Source organism: Varanus komodoensis, unplaced genomic scaffold (assembly GCF_004798865.1).
Source record: "Varanus komodoensis strain SLA01 unplaced genomic scaffold, ASM479886v1 scaffold60, whole genome shotgun sequence".
Taxonomy (NCBI): Eukaryota; Metazoa; Chordata; class Lepidosauria; order Squamata; family Varanidae; genus Varanus; species Varanus komodoensis.
The window spans coordinates 1164760-1179779 of NW_025336223.1; the positions used below are offsets into that span (position 1 = coordinate 1164760).

The 15020-nt window shown below is 41.9% G+C and overlaps 1 protein-coding gene across 2 annotated transcripts in view; it reads right to left on the reverse strand.

Annotated features, from left to right (window-relative positions):
- Nucleotides 1-15020, reverse strand: part of ADGRL3 (adhesion G protein-coupled receptor L3) — a 394878-nt gene that overhangs the window by 65859 nt on the left and 313999 nt on the right. For both annotated transcript variants that reach the window (XM_044449737.1, XM_044449736.1), the window contains one exon: nucleotides 11222-11313. In XM_044449737.1, coding sequence (XP_044305672.1) covers nucleotides 11222-11313 — 92 coding nt within the window. The remainder of the gene's footprint in view (nucleotides 1-11221; nucleotides 11314-15020) is intronic.

A 15020-nucleotide genomic window follows, 5' to 3' on the forward strand; every position in this document is an offset into this window, starting at 1 on the left:
TCAGGCAGGGTCAATCTGCCAGTCCAGAAATTATGATTGGATAAGTCGTTTGTGCCTGGGAAAAATCATAGTGAGCTTTCCTCCGTCTCTCACCCAGCAGGACAAAGTCATGGCATGAATGCAGCAGCAGCTGCTGATGCCTACTTGCTTCCTTCACTCACTGCCTCTGTTATTCTGGCCCAAAACTTCCTACCATTGCCAGGAGTAGCAGCTGCTGGGATTCCTAGCTCATGCTTGGACCTAGTGTGGGAGTGGACAACATCATTAGCATCCATCTATTTGTATGCTGCTGTTCCACAAAATTATTCCCAAGGCAGCTCACAGCACAGGAAATGAGCAGAAAATATTTACAACAGTTATTGAGAAGATGTCAAACAGAAATACAAGTATTTAAAAATTACAACAACAAGTTGGTCTGGGGCCCTTCAAACCCCTCCAGATCCCTTGTGGGCCTCACTCCTGCTGCCATTGTGCAACTGAATTTGGTGCTGGCAGTAGCAAAAATACCAGCACTTGCCCCGGAGCAAACCACTACAGAGGGGTAAAAAAAGTAAAATTTCATCTCTTCTCATATTTTTGGCTCTGTGAATTTTGGTGGTTCAGCCTGGCTTAGAAGGAGAGGACAAGCAACTGTGAGTCAGTGATGTCAAAGTGGTGCTAGATCTCAGCATTTTGCTGAGCACCGACCATGTCTTACCCAAGATCCCTCTGAAATCTGAAGGTGGTACTGAATGCCTGTCCTCAGCTTGGAAGTTCCCATGACTCTAGTCAGGCAAACTGCTCTGTCGGGCCTGCTGGGACCAATCAAAACACTCTTGCACCATTAGCTGTCAGGGACTTCTAGGGAGTACAAAACTGACCAGAGAGGTCCCCAGGTCCCCCTGCTTTTTGGAGAGTGGGCACATTTGAATTTTTTAGGAAGCGTCAGGGGCACTGTCACAAAATGGCTGCTGTATTGAGCATGACCAAACACACATTTCTCAGACGCCAAATGGGTGAGATTAAAATAAAAGTAACTTGTCCGAGAACTTATGTACAAGGTAGAGGCAAGGTCTGACCTCCAAAAATACAAAGGTACTCTTTTGAATTAAAACAAAGATGGTGTTGGAGGATGCTGCACTGCTTTGCACCATGCTACCCTCTCACTTAATCCCACTTAGATTTTTCCCATTACTAACCCCTCCCCACACAAAAACAAACAAACAAAAACCCAACCCACTACCAAGAAATAACTCGTGTGCCTGCCCAGGGGCATCATGTTGACTGAAAACTGAGCCTTTATCATAGCACACATTTTATCATACCGCAACTGATATAGCTCCTAACCTAAATTAAGCTACTAAACTAAACAGTGTCTAAACACTATTAAAATAGAGTCAGTTAATGTAATGTGGGCAAGTTGTGTCGCAAAGTTTGGCCAGCCAGCCATATGCTTGCTCCTTGCCCATTCTATCTACTTACATCAGGCTGAAGGAAATCGGCTAGGTGCATGCAGAAAGTGATTGATTTGGCTGTCTTGAGAGAGCTGGGGGTGAGACCACTTTTTAAGAAATCCTCATTAGACTCTGAAGATTGTAACCAATTGTTCAATCACAAATATCTGCTTTTTGGACAATGTGCTTGAGAAATTTGTGGCTATTCAGCCCCAAGCACTTGTGCTTGAAATGGATGAACTGGAGTCATTCCAATCCAGTTTTGCCTGGGATTTGGCACTGACATAGCCTCGGTCATCCTGCTTGAAGATTTCTAATGGAAGAGGTAAAAGGAGAGTACAACCCTGTTGATTCTTCCTGGTATCTTTTAATATACGTATTATGGTAGTGAACCAGAGAATCCTAGAGTGCTAGTATTAGAAGGAGCCCAAAAGGCCACCATGTCCAACCATCTGCTCAGTGCAGGACTCCAAATTAAAGCATGCCTAAGAGAAGGCTATTGAGCTGAATCTTGAAAGCCTCTAGTGTAGGAGAGCCAATAACCTCCTTAGGTCATGGGTTCCCTTGTTGCGTCATTCTAACAGCTGGATTTTTTTCCCCTGATGTCCAGCTGGAATCTGACTTCCTGCAAATTTTGCCCATTATTCCATGTCCTGCACTCTGGGATGACTGAGATTCTGGCCCTTCTTTCTGTGACATCCTTCTGTGCATCTTTCTTAAACTGTGGTGCCCAGAACTCAAGGTGAGGACTCAACTCAAGGTGTTGAGAAGAGAGGAGCTAGTACTTATGATTTGGAAATGATACTTCTGCTGCCATTTGCCCTTTGTGTATGGTTGTATGAGGAACCCATTGGATTGCATGAGCTTGACTCCCCAGACTCCAGTCTGCTTTCTCTCTTCCCTAAGTGTTTATGTGGGCATCCGGCAGGTAGTGAGTTCAAGTGGAGATCTGCTTCAACACACAAGACTTGTGGACTTGCTTACCTTGCTCAAAATATTTTGTAATTTTGGTATTTTACTCCAAGAGTAATGTACCTTGCACAAAGAAGCTACTACCATTCCTGAGCATTTGCAGACTTGATCTCAGGTCAGCTTGCATCCTGGCCAGGGCCAAGTGTGGAAAAGAAGCCTGGTGAGTGTAAGAAAGCTGGGTTCTGGCCTGATCTTAGCAGCCCAACCTTTTTGCAGCCACATCACATTGTTGACTCATATTCAGCTTGTCATCTACAACAATTCCAAGATCCTTCTCACTTGTAGTATTCTTGAGGCAAGCCTCCCCTGTCTTGTAGTTATACATTTGATTTCTTTTTCCTAGGTGCAGAGCTTGGTATTTGTCCCTGTTAAATTTCATTCTGTTATTTTTCAGCCTAGGACACCATGCAACATTAGTGCCTCTAAAAGTACTGTTACATCAAGCAACTGTTTGGGATTCTTATATTACCAAAATCACTGTGAAACCCTGGGGACCATAACTATGTCAGCAGCGAGATCTGAGTGCTTTTTATTTATACTGTGCCTATAAATCAGTTAAATTAATTTATCAACACAAGTGAGCCGTTGGGCAGTATGAGGTATCTTTCTGGATAATGGAGCCTGTAGTAGGATCCTAGTTGTTCTGGCTGCAGTTTTCTATACTGGGTTGTTGCTTTAAAAAAAACTCTTAAATTTTTTTGGCAGAACTCTTAGGTTTTTATTGCCTAAGTATACAAACAATACATGTTTATTGTACAGATTTGGCAAGGGCCTTGCATCTTCTGACAGTTATAAAGCTCCCAAAGCAGGACTTTATGAAAGAATGCTGGATATATGATTCTTCATATCAATCAATCAACATTATTAATGATTTTATAGAGAGTATTTAATATATTTCAACTCCCACAACAAATCAATAACCATTGATTTGGGTTTTTTAAAATGGAATGCATCTGGCAGCAGAAAATTAGTGTACAACACGAAGCTAGCCATCATAAAATAGGGCCTAAACATGTAAGACAAATCATATAAAAAGGAAGAAAAAGCTACCTGGTGAGTAATGACATAACATAAAGAAAACAAGAAGCCTGAGGCAAAGAAGATGGACCCCTTGTGCCTAGACTGATGGGAGTCCAAAATATCCAGGACAACTGTTTGGGAAAGGCTTGTGTACAGTGAATGGCTCTCAGTTTTTCAGACACCCAGATTGGATTGGTGTAATGTTGGTGTCCAGAACTGTGTTCCATGTAAATGTGTCTATTGAAGAAGTGAGTGTCAGCACCTGTGCATCAGCTGTGGACAATTCTGAAAACATGAAGCTTCAGAGGGGCTCTGGGAGTTCAGAAGTCTTATGATGGAAGTCTATATGCTACCTCAATGAAGGTGACAGATCTGTCTTCCAATGGGATGTTAGATTGCTGCTGAAAATATCTTTTAAAGAAATCCTTTAATATCTAAGCCTTCTGTCAGTGCTGATGGATCTTCGCTGGTTTTATTATATTGTACAATGTTTATGTGTTACGTTTTTATTCTTTTAACTTTTTTATGGTATTTTATTAAGTGAGCTGCCTGGGGAGGCCATTTTGACAGTAATAAGCAGCATATAAATATGTGAGTGAGTGAGTGGGTGAGTGAGTGAGTGAATGAATGAATAAATAGGCTACTTTTTTCTAGCGGCCATTGCCCTAACTTTGCTTCTTTTTTTGTTACTGGTTTCTGCAATACTCTTATCTTATTTGCTACCAGCATGATTGGTCAGCATTAATCTATTAAAGGCTTTTACTTAAAAGAGCCATTGTTTCAGTTGCTTGGAAAGAAGAGAAGAATGATCACTGCAAGTAATATTCTTGACAGTTGCCATATTTGAGGAATCAGACCCTGTTCCAGAATTACATTAAATATGTTGACAAGTAACTGTTTTTCACACAGTTTATAAAAATTGGATGAGAAATCATGAAAACCCAGGATTTCCTGATTTGTTATGGAACAGCATTTTTAATATCTGTTGTAAAGTTTTGCTTTAAATACATCTGATGTTCAGTGTGGCTTAGGTAGTTAGACTTTTCTTGAATAGTTTTGGATCTGCATTTCCTGTGGGGAGTTATATGAATACAGTTGCTGGAAGAAGCTGGCAAAGCTCTTCATTTATTGTTTTTAGTTGTATTATTTTAAAACCTTCTCCCTTCTGCATTTTTGAGGGACACATTTTTCTGTTTTGTCTGTACTGTTTTACCCTAGTTTCCAGAAGTCTGAAACTTATAACTCCAAATTCCTCATATTTTTATTTATTAAATTGTAAATGGATACTGTTTGGCTTATTTCTAGTGTATCATACTACTTTTCTGATAGTTGCTCCATTTTTGTTTCCTATTTCTGTGGCTTTTGTGTATTATTTTGTATATAATCTGTGTTTTAAGATAGTTCCTTTTCTTTGTTAAGCTGGCTTAGTTTCTGTATGGAATGCTCTCATATTACAGTGTGGCGCTATACTTGGTGTGTTGTCAAGTTCAGAAAAGCTCACAGTTTTCTCAATATCTGCTTAAACTTTCAGTTTTCTACCAAAGTAAAATGTAATTTCCAAGTGAGTGGCTTGTAATGCATCATCTTTGAACACACAAGTGCATGACGAGATACTATACTGTGTCCAATGGGTGCTGGTTTAAGACATGTGTAACATGTAAAGTAAAGTATTCCAATCTGGTGTACTACAGACATCAAGTCAAGCTGAATAAAATGTGAAATCTGAATCTGCAGGTTGTAGCAATAAAATCATTTTCTAAGAGAAGTTTGGATAAATTTGTTTCTGGTTCATGTCTTTTGCTGTGAAAGAATAGAACTGTCCTTGAATTGTGTACACAGTTTAGTTTGGATGTCAACGAGTTAATTTTTCTCTCTGTATTTTCTGGAACCAAAAGGCCAAAACTTGAGGTAAATATATCAGTAAGGGAAAGGACAGCTAGTAACCTTACTCAGCTCTTGGGGCAGATAGTTGGGGTCTAAGAAAGAAAGAAAGAAAGAAAGAAAGAAAGAAAGAAAGAAAGAAAGACAGGTTTCAGTTTGCCCAGTGCAGAGGTTCTGCAAAAATTTATGTAAAGCTGAGCAGCTGGAATATAGGGCAAAAATGAGTCCTCCCAAAAGGTCCAAGTGAGAGGAGTCATACTAGCTTTAACATAGAAAAAGTGGAGGCCCAAAGGGTGGTTTGGTAGAGGGATGCTGAAAAAGAGAAGGGTAGACTAAGGAATAAAGACAGAAGAAAAAAGAAAGCTCCTGGGATAGCTGAGAACTCTGACAGTAGAATACTGCTAGAGAGAACTAGAGAAATCCATCTTGTTAGGTTGGCTAGCTATTTTCTTAGCCTTCTGTTGCTATGGTTCTGTCTTGTGTCTCTGTGTTGGAAAGATTCTTGCCTGAAAAACTGCCCTCAAATACCTAAAAACCTGGATTCCTTAAATAAAAACTCAAATACTTTCCAGTTAACTTTTTCTTCAACCATGTGGTCTCTACTCTGGTTGGGTTATCCAGTACATGCCTAAAGCCAAACCCTGATCTACCAAAAAGCCTGGGCATCTACAGGAATTCTTGCAGGGGCAGGTGGAAATACAGCATGCAATTGCATGGCGGTAACTAATTCACAGGCATGGTGTGTACCTCTCCAGCACCTCTACATTTAACTGCTATGTATGTGTGCTTTGTTGCTTAGCATCTCACCCACAACATTTGAAACCCTGCACAAAGTAGAAGGAAATCCTGGGGATTTGACTGCACTAGATGCAGAAAAGTGTTACTGTCAAGTTTCATAGATGAGGCATCATGAATTCCACACACACACAGTCTTAAGAATATCATAATGGATATGGAATGGCATCACTGGTCTTATATTAACAACAACAACAACAGCTTCACAACAAGACTTATCCTACAAAGAATTCCTTCACGCTACAAATACTGGTGACCATGCTGTAGAGGAAAGCAATGCAGGAGAAATGGGTATACTTGATCAGGGTTTAGGATTCTAGAGGCGTCTGGATGACTTATACTTGAATCTATTTTGTTAATTAGTCAGGTTTTACATTGGTTAACAGTACATTTTTAAAAATTTGGCTTAAATTTGGACAGCAGCAGCAATGTTCCACTGAAAAGCCTTCCTGCCCCCCCCCACCAGAAGCTGTTAAATATGTATATGGTTGCACATTTTTCTACTAGCCTTGAAAGCATTTCTGGTAGACCTGGTGCCCGAGTAGCAGCAAGTCTGGACAGCAGGTCTGCCAAAATAAGTAGAGCTGGCCTATGTACCAGGTCTACATCTCTGATGTTTCATGGACAACAGATCTGGTATCCATAGCATCTTTCCACCAACAGCAGAAACCCCCCATTCTTTCTCTGGCCTCCCTTCCCTTAATCCCTGTAATGGTTTTCAGTCATTGCAGGCATAAAGAGTATAGTTAATTGGGGGCTGGGGTGACCTTCTTAGCTTGTAATCTACTCCTAGGCTTTGCCTCCAACCATCACACAGTAGACTTGGGTACCTTCATTGCTTTGAAGGATTCCTTACTGCTGCAGTGCAACGTTAGCTCCCAAGGAACTGCATGGCACCCTGTTTTGGCACAAAAGCTTCCACTAAGGGAGAAAAGGGAGAGGCACAAGACTAGCATCTCCAGGAGTCAGGGGCCCAGTGGCAAGAGCCCAGTGGGGTTGCTCCTCTCCATCACCAGTGCTTGTTCACACCTCCTAAGGCTAAAAATGAATCAGGAAGTTCCTTCTTCAGACAGTGGCTGTGCAGATCATTGCTATTCATTATCTGAAACACTGAAAGGTAGGAGCAGGCTAATTTCTCACAAAACAAAGGGGAAGAATAGTATATGTACATTTTGCTACATATCTCACATTCTACAGGGAATAGATACTTGTTCTAATTTAAATAAAAGCTGGAAATCTGGAGATTAGTATTCATCAGTGATTGTGGTGATGGGGAACTGCCTCACTTCTTCCGTACTCCTATGCTAAAAGTACCTTGACTGGATGGCACATGTCCATCAGCCATGTAAGTTTAACTGGGTGCCTCCATGTATAACAATTTAGATACTCCATGCAGGTAAAGCTAGATTACTTCACCACCAAAGGAAAGCTGCTTGCTGCCCGAGGCTCTGTTAATAGTGCCTTTTTAACTGCAGCGTTGGCAAAATGTGCTGTGATGTGTTTTGGGTGAGTGCCAGCTGGAGGCTTGTGGGAGACAGCCCTGTGGGTCCTCTTGATGCCTGGCTTTGCTATAGTCAGGCCAGGAAATGATTCCTTCAGCCAGCTTATCAAGCAGGTAATTATGTCTTGACCTTCCATTGACCCTTTAAGCCCCTAAATCTGTGATCTGAGCACATGCTATGGTTTTCCAGTAACTCTGCTTCCCCACTAAGTCCTCCTTTTGATTTCACAAGCCTGGATACATACTTTTGTTGTTCTACACCCAAAAACTGCATTAGCAGTTTTTGCAATGCCCTGAAGTTGTAGGAAAACATCATCAACCATAGATTCCAGCAGTTTGATAGTGTTAGACCATTCTTGCCTCAGGCTTCTGATCTGATGTGTCAATTCAGTCACTGAATCTGTATCCTCCTTTAGGGATGTGTAGGGGTGGGGGGGGGGGGAGAGTTGGTTCGGCCTAAGGTCTGGCCTTCTTCTTTTCATTCTCTTTTTTCAAAGTGTAGTGTTAAGTTTAAAGAAGCTGTTACTTCTCCTGTCTCGGTGCCTAACAGAATTATTCATTTCCAGCTTGCAATTTGTCAGGATAAATTACATTTTGTGTTAAAGTAAAACCTGCATAAGAGGAGCAGCTCGACAGGCCAGTTGCCCATGTCAGCATGGGGGTCCCTGCTCCTCATTTTATAGATGTCTTACCTGGGAACAAATCTATATTATATGCTATTTGCAGTTCGTACACATTGTAAACAGACAGACAGCCCCCCCACCCCCAAATGGAGGGGATAGAGAGAATCATTCCCCTCAAAATGTAAAGGTTGTCCCTTTCCACATCCATCCGAAATTTTGTGAATTTCTTAGCTCAATCCTACCAAATTCATTAAAAACTGTTCAGAAAACCACAGAGCATCCTTCTGGAAAGCTTTAAATTTTACAAGGCACTATTCTAAAATCTTCTCATACGTATTCACCTAAAATTGATCTCCTGAAAAGGGACAATGGTATTTACACATTCAATTCTGCCAAGAAGTAATAATGAAAAATTATCAGGAGTTTTTAAAAACAAACGAAGAGGTGCTTAGCACAGCTCCCCCCCCCCCCGCCCACCCCCTGTACCTATTTGTCTGAAATTTGTCAAGCTGCCTGTTTTTGCCTCCCACTTCCAGGACTCCCAAAGTCCCTTCCACTTTTCTTGTGGGCCGAAGAAGTAGTAGATGACGCAGCGGCAAAGCTGGCTACAGCTTCTCAGCAGAACTTTCTTCCTACAAATCCTCACATCCCCACTGGCAAACTAAGACTATGTATAATGCAGGTTCTGTGTTAATTTCTGACATGATCTGGAAAAGAAACCTGTTGAAGTGTTGGCTGGGTAATGCTTGGGAGTGTAAGACTTTTGTCTGCCTAAACATGTGTAGGACTGCACCCTAAGTGTTTTTAGAATTTTTAGTCCCATAGGAAGTTAATTCTGCTGCTGCTTCTGATATTTTCCTGTAACTTTTACCTGGAAATTTTACTTTAGATTTTTAAAAGTTTTAGCAGTAGAAACTTCTAGGATTTTCCAAAGATAATAGACAATGGTTCTAAGAGTTCTTCTACCAGTTCCTTTATTATTCTAGAATGTATTCCATCAGGCCCTGGAGGTGCTTCTTGACTACTTGCCCATCAATCTCAAGCTGCAATCCTGCCCCTTCAGCTTATACTTCACCTTTGCCAGGGAGGTCATAGATCTTCTTTTGGGAGAAGACTCGGCCAAAGTCGGATCTGAGCACTTCTGCCTTTTCTTTGTCATCTGTTATCATTTTGCCATCCTTGTCGAGTAACTGAACCACCATTTTTCTCCTGTTCTTTACTATGTACATATCTGAAGGTGGCTTTCTATTGCTTTTGTTGGGTAGTGGTCTATCTATGGTGTTGATTTTAATTGGTATTGTCACTGTTTCTGTGTTGTTTGATATGGTACTGTAGGTTGCCTTGGGAGGGGATCCTCAAAACAGGGCTGCTCACGGGCTGCACGCTCCCTCCCTGCAATTCCTGGTATGTAGGAGCCATGCATATCTGGATCACTGGGAGGAAGGGGAAGTTAAAGCCTCCTTCAGCCCTCAGGGATTTCAAAGTACTGATGATGCTTGTTGGGCTCAGGGCCCTCCCTTCCTCAGTGACCCCAAAGCAGCCATAGCCTAGCCCAGCAATCCTGGACAGGATTCCTGGGATGGTGGGAAGACTAAAAACTCCTCTCATCTGTGTGTGCATCTATGTCAGTTCACCACACATGTCCATGTGCATGGAGCTCCTGCCCACACTGCATTTGGTCCTTGGGTTGAAAAGGTTGTGCCCCCCATCACTCTAAAGGAAGGCGATTTATTTTTCCCCCAGTCAATTGATAAATAAACTGTTTATGTAAGATTCAGATGTAACTGCAGTTATAATTTCAAATGAGGTGGAAGCAGAAGAGGAACAAGAAATAGACCAGCCATGAATGTTCTAGATCTTAGACTGGTGGACAATAGCAGATGGAAATAAATAGTATTTAATTATAAGATCTCAGCTGATACTATGGCAGTAAAACAAAAACAAAAATAAAATAAAACAGAGCTTTAGCAAACCATTCTGGTTTGGCTAGTAAGCATTAACCACACAGTTTGCCAATCTAGACAGGACAGCAAACTATGGACTGAACTAAACAAGGACCTGGAAAGGAGGAACATGTTTATGAGCTCACTGCTTGCTTCCAGTCCTCCGAACCAAGGCTTGGAGAACCATTTGAAATGATCCAGACCAAATGGCTTCCATTCTGCATGTGCATGGTTTGAATACAAGTCATGAGAGCAGAGATGACTCAGTACTGGGGTCTTCTTATGTCATCAAACCAACCTAAACACTGACAAATCCTAGAAAAGAAGAGATGCCATGGGCAAGAAAAGGTGCTCTCACTCACAATGAAAAATATTAGTGAGTAGTCTATGAAAACATTCAAAATTTACTCAGATATAAATTCTAAAACATTTGCACCTGTCACCAGGGTGGAACGCTTCAGCTCCTAAGGACAATGAAAGACATCGATATGCTTCTGCCCATTATTTACTTACGTGTTAAGAAACAATTATTTGTTTTTATTTTGTGTTGTAGAAAGATAAATGCATTATATATTCATGGTTGCTATTTTTAACATCTGCCTTTTGGGTTAGACATTTACAAAGGTCTCATCCTGCCTTCTGCACAGTCCGAGATGCCTTTTAGTTGTTGAAGCAGAAGCTCACATTTCAACAGGCAGTTTTACGGAAAAGATGCACCTGTGTGACAGTGTACATTTTGTGTGTCGCTCCCTGGGAATAACTTTGGCAAACCTCTGTCTCAAGTGAAGTGCCAACTCTCAAGGAAAAGCAGGTCTTGTGTACCTTCTATGTATGAATGGCACCTTACTCAAGAAAATAGACCATTAGTGTAAAATGCTGACTCACAAGACAACAAACACTGTTATTTGTACTTAGTGCCCATGTGATTTGAACTTGTAGCAGCAACGAACCTAATCTAGATCCAACCCCACATTTTCCTGCTGTCTTTATCATAAGAGAATTGTTCAAAAAGTAACCCAGATGGAAGAGTTAAGGCAGAGGTGATTCACTTACTTGATATTGTCGAGACACCCAGATTCAGGTTTCAATATGGCAGTATGATGAAACATTTTATAAAGAGCAATCCCAAGGAAGATTACATTAAGCTGAAATTAAAAAACAAAACAAAACACAGCAGAGAGTCACATGCCAAGATATGAGAAGAAGACAGGGATGAATTTAAGCCCTACTTTTCTCTGAGATAAATCAGTGTATGCACTGTGCCAGTTCACAACACGGAGATTCCCATGATTGCATCCTCCACCAAGTCACGCCACGCCACACGTGCACGCACACACATGCATGCACAATCCTATAGAGAGAACACTAGATGTCAGAGAAAAAGTCTTGATCATTCTGTTTGGAGGGCTTTAATTTGCATGGAAGAGTGTAATCCGCCCCCCACCCAATGCTGACCCAGCACTCCCTGGCTGTCAACATATGCCTTTGAGTCTGTCTGTTCTTTGCATTTTTGGGAGCAGGTGAGACAAGATCAGGAGTGAGCTCCCCTTAGTCTGTAAGGTCATTCCAAAGAATTTGCATTGCAAGGTGAGTTGCAGAAAAGGGGCATGCAGGCCTTCAAGGGGGGGACTGATCATCTTGGCGAGGCTTCAATGGATGTAGAGTTTTGCTGAAAGTCTTGTATATTGGGCACTATCTGCTTGACCAGGCAGTTCTGACCTTAACATAGTTCCTATTATTGTTCTCCTTCTATTGTCATTTCTGGTTTAAAATTTTATTGTATACTGCCTTTGGAAGGTTATACTAAAAAGGTGGCTTCTAAATCTTTGAAATAAAATCTCTAGTGCAATGCAAAGTCAGGGTGTTTGAGAGTTTTAACGAGGCTTCTTGCAGGAAAATAAGTGACACATTGCTCTTCTGGGTCTTCGTGGAGCCTTATTTAATCCTTATGCTTCAGACACAGCAGTGGCACTGCTGTGTAGGAATCTACATGAGCCCATCTTTAAAGGCAGGATAACAGGGTGTATAGGAAGCAACGGTAAAGGATCCATACTGTGACGACTAGACAAAGCAAATCCTGGTGCCCTGTGCAACAACAGCTCTATGCAAAGGAAGCTTTCATTATTGAAAGTGAACTCTCAAGGAGCCGCACAAGTGGTGACCTTGTCAGCTTTTATTACTTTGCTGCAAGTTTCATGAAGACGGCAGGCACATTCCTTGTCAAGCACTGTTTTTGTATATGTCCTTAAGACCAGGGACAGAACACCTGGATTCCTTAAAGGATGATGATCCCTTCCCCAAACAAGGGGCAGGCACACATTCTGCATCTCTTCTGTTCCTCACAAGAATATGTCTCAAAGAAGAAAAAGAACCCATTCTAGCGGTGAGATCAAAAGACCTGCATTCTATTCCCAACATGTGTTTTTCTTAGAAGGGAAAATGCCCCCCAAACTCCACAAAAATGCTCTCCAAATGTGAAAACCACATTAAGAACTCTTGAGTTGAGCCATTCATCATGACAAGTGTTGTGTAACTTGAAAGATGAGCATCTTGTGATTGGGAGTATATGGTGCCTTCTTTTATTATTAGAAAGCTCTTGCTCTTGAAAAGATAAAAGTGGCACTGTTTCCTGCAAGCTGTTAATCCTTTAAGTGTATATGTCAGAAAAGTCACACTTCATGTTTCGAGTGTCTGCATTTGCTGCTTAGACTAAGTGAATTTGTTTTTTATCTGCAAGGTAGTGTTTCCACTAATATTGCACTGCATTCTCACATGCAAACATTGTAAGGCGAAAAGGGAGCCCAGAAGAAACCAGGAAATCTCTGTCTGAGGACCCGTTCAGTGTACAGCTGCTGCGCCCCAGGCTTGCCGTAACTGGAGCCCATGTGCGGATGTAGTGATGACCCCATTCACACAGCAAATCAGATTTGGAAAGCTAGCTGCTTCACACAGGCAAGCACAGGCCTCACATTGCTGCTGCTCTGAATGGTGGGGGGTGTTGAAATGAGTCCCAGTTCATGAGGTAAGGGGGCAACACACTTCCAGACAAAGCCTTTATGGTGCCACAGCCCTACCTCATTGCCCTGACCATTTTAAAACTTTCTCCTGGACACTGCTCTGGAACCCCCAGGTTTCTCTGACAGCCAACATGGATGCAACAGGCACGGAGGTGCGGGTGGGGGCCAAAAGTGGTCGGGCTGCAGGAGCTTTTTCTGCAGGAAGCATTTTGTAAAAATGCCATTCACTAGTAAGGCAAGTGCCAAAGTGAAGGGTAAGTCTGACGAGGACATTGGCAAGAGATGGATATTGTTATGCTAGGCTAAATACTAGGGAGACTCCTGTGTACTTGTGCATGATCCCAATTAAAAGGGTTTTTTAAAAGTTTTTGAATGCATTGCCACATTCACAGAAAATCATGCATTTGGCAAGTTGATGTGGTTGAGGGAGGAACTGGGAACCTCAGCATGCCGACACAGAGGATTTCTGCTGCAAAGGCATCTGGGATATATACCAGGAGGAGGCAGGAGGACTAAAAGGAAAACAACCCATGGCAAGCTTCAGCATGCCTGATTGTCTGTCAGGAGTAATGTGAGTTACCAAGCAAACAGCCAATCTATGGTGACTTATTTTCAGGATAGCTTAGTGTGACATGCAAACTCGCCCTTTGACAGAACCCTCCTGAGTCTTCCCACAGATGCTTCCCTTTCTTTACTTACTCTGAAAAAAATCTGTTAAGTAAGACACGATGAAATAGTGGCATGATGCCTTCTACATGTTAGGTTCCTTCCATCTGGAAGTCCCTTCTGCCTTGTTTTACTGTACCCATAGTTTCATTGATCAACAGCATTGTGCAGTGAGACTTTCATCCACATCCCAATTCACTTATTTACAGAGACAAGCAACTAGTTGTGACAGACTGTGGATGAATGAGGTCTTCAGCAGAATGCTTCTCCACCACAACTACTATGGTTGGGAAAGCTGCTTTAAAGATATTCCATTCTGTCCTCTAAGAGGAAAGCAATGTTGTGGGAACCATCATCATTTCCTGCTTTTCTGGCAGTATCTCCACAGCAGCATTTAACAGGCACTGAACCACATATGTTGTGGCAACTCTTCTAAAGACAGCTGCTTATTATTCTGCTGCTTTCCAGAAATATAGATACCCAGACAGTTCATTATAACTTTATTTATTTTATATGGTAGAATAGAATGATGGACTTCTTCCACTTGGCATTTAATTTACCCCTTTCTGTACCTAAATTGAAATCCCATGCTCTGCAGCAGTAAATCATTCAATTCCAGGGGCTGAGGACAAGCAATGGGGGAAAATTGGTTAAAGCACTCATTTAAGGACATGGGCCAAGTTTGCACATTGCAGCTACGATTAGTGGATCAATATAGCTGTGAACAAGCCAAAGCATCCCAGCTCCCCTCCAGCTGCTCCTGTGAAACCACACCACCCAGGGATTCTTCATCCTTGACTGGAATCATGTCATGTCAGATGCAGAGCCTTGTATTGTTGGGGAGGAAGAAACCAAACTTATGACCCAAGAGCAGGCCATGGGTTCCAAATCTCTTTTAAACAACCATGGGCTGTTGTGACATGCAAAGTAGGGCAAAAACTCTGCAACTTTTTATTACAGATCCCCACTTGTAGGCTGCATGGGAGAAGGGATGCGGAGCTCAGCCTAAGTGCTTGCAATCTGATCTCATACCAAAGGCTTTATCTCCGCCCAGCAGTCTGGCTGTAATAAACCTCTGGACAAAGAGCATTATTTGAACAGTATAGCTATACTGGGCACTGAGAATCCAGAAATGATTGGCCATGCAGCCTGTCTCTTCAGGTGGAAGG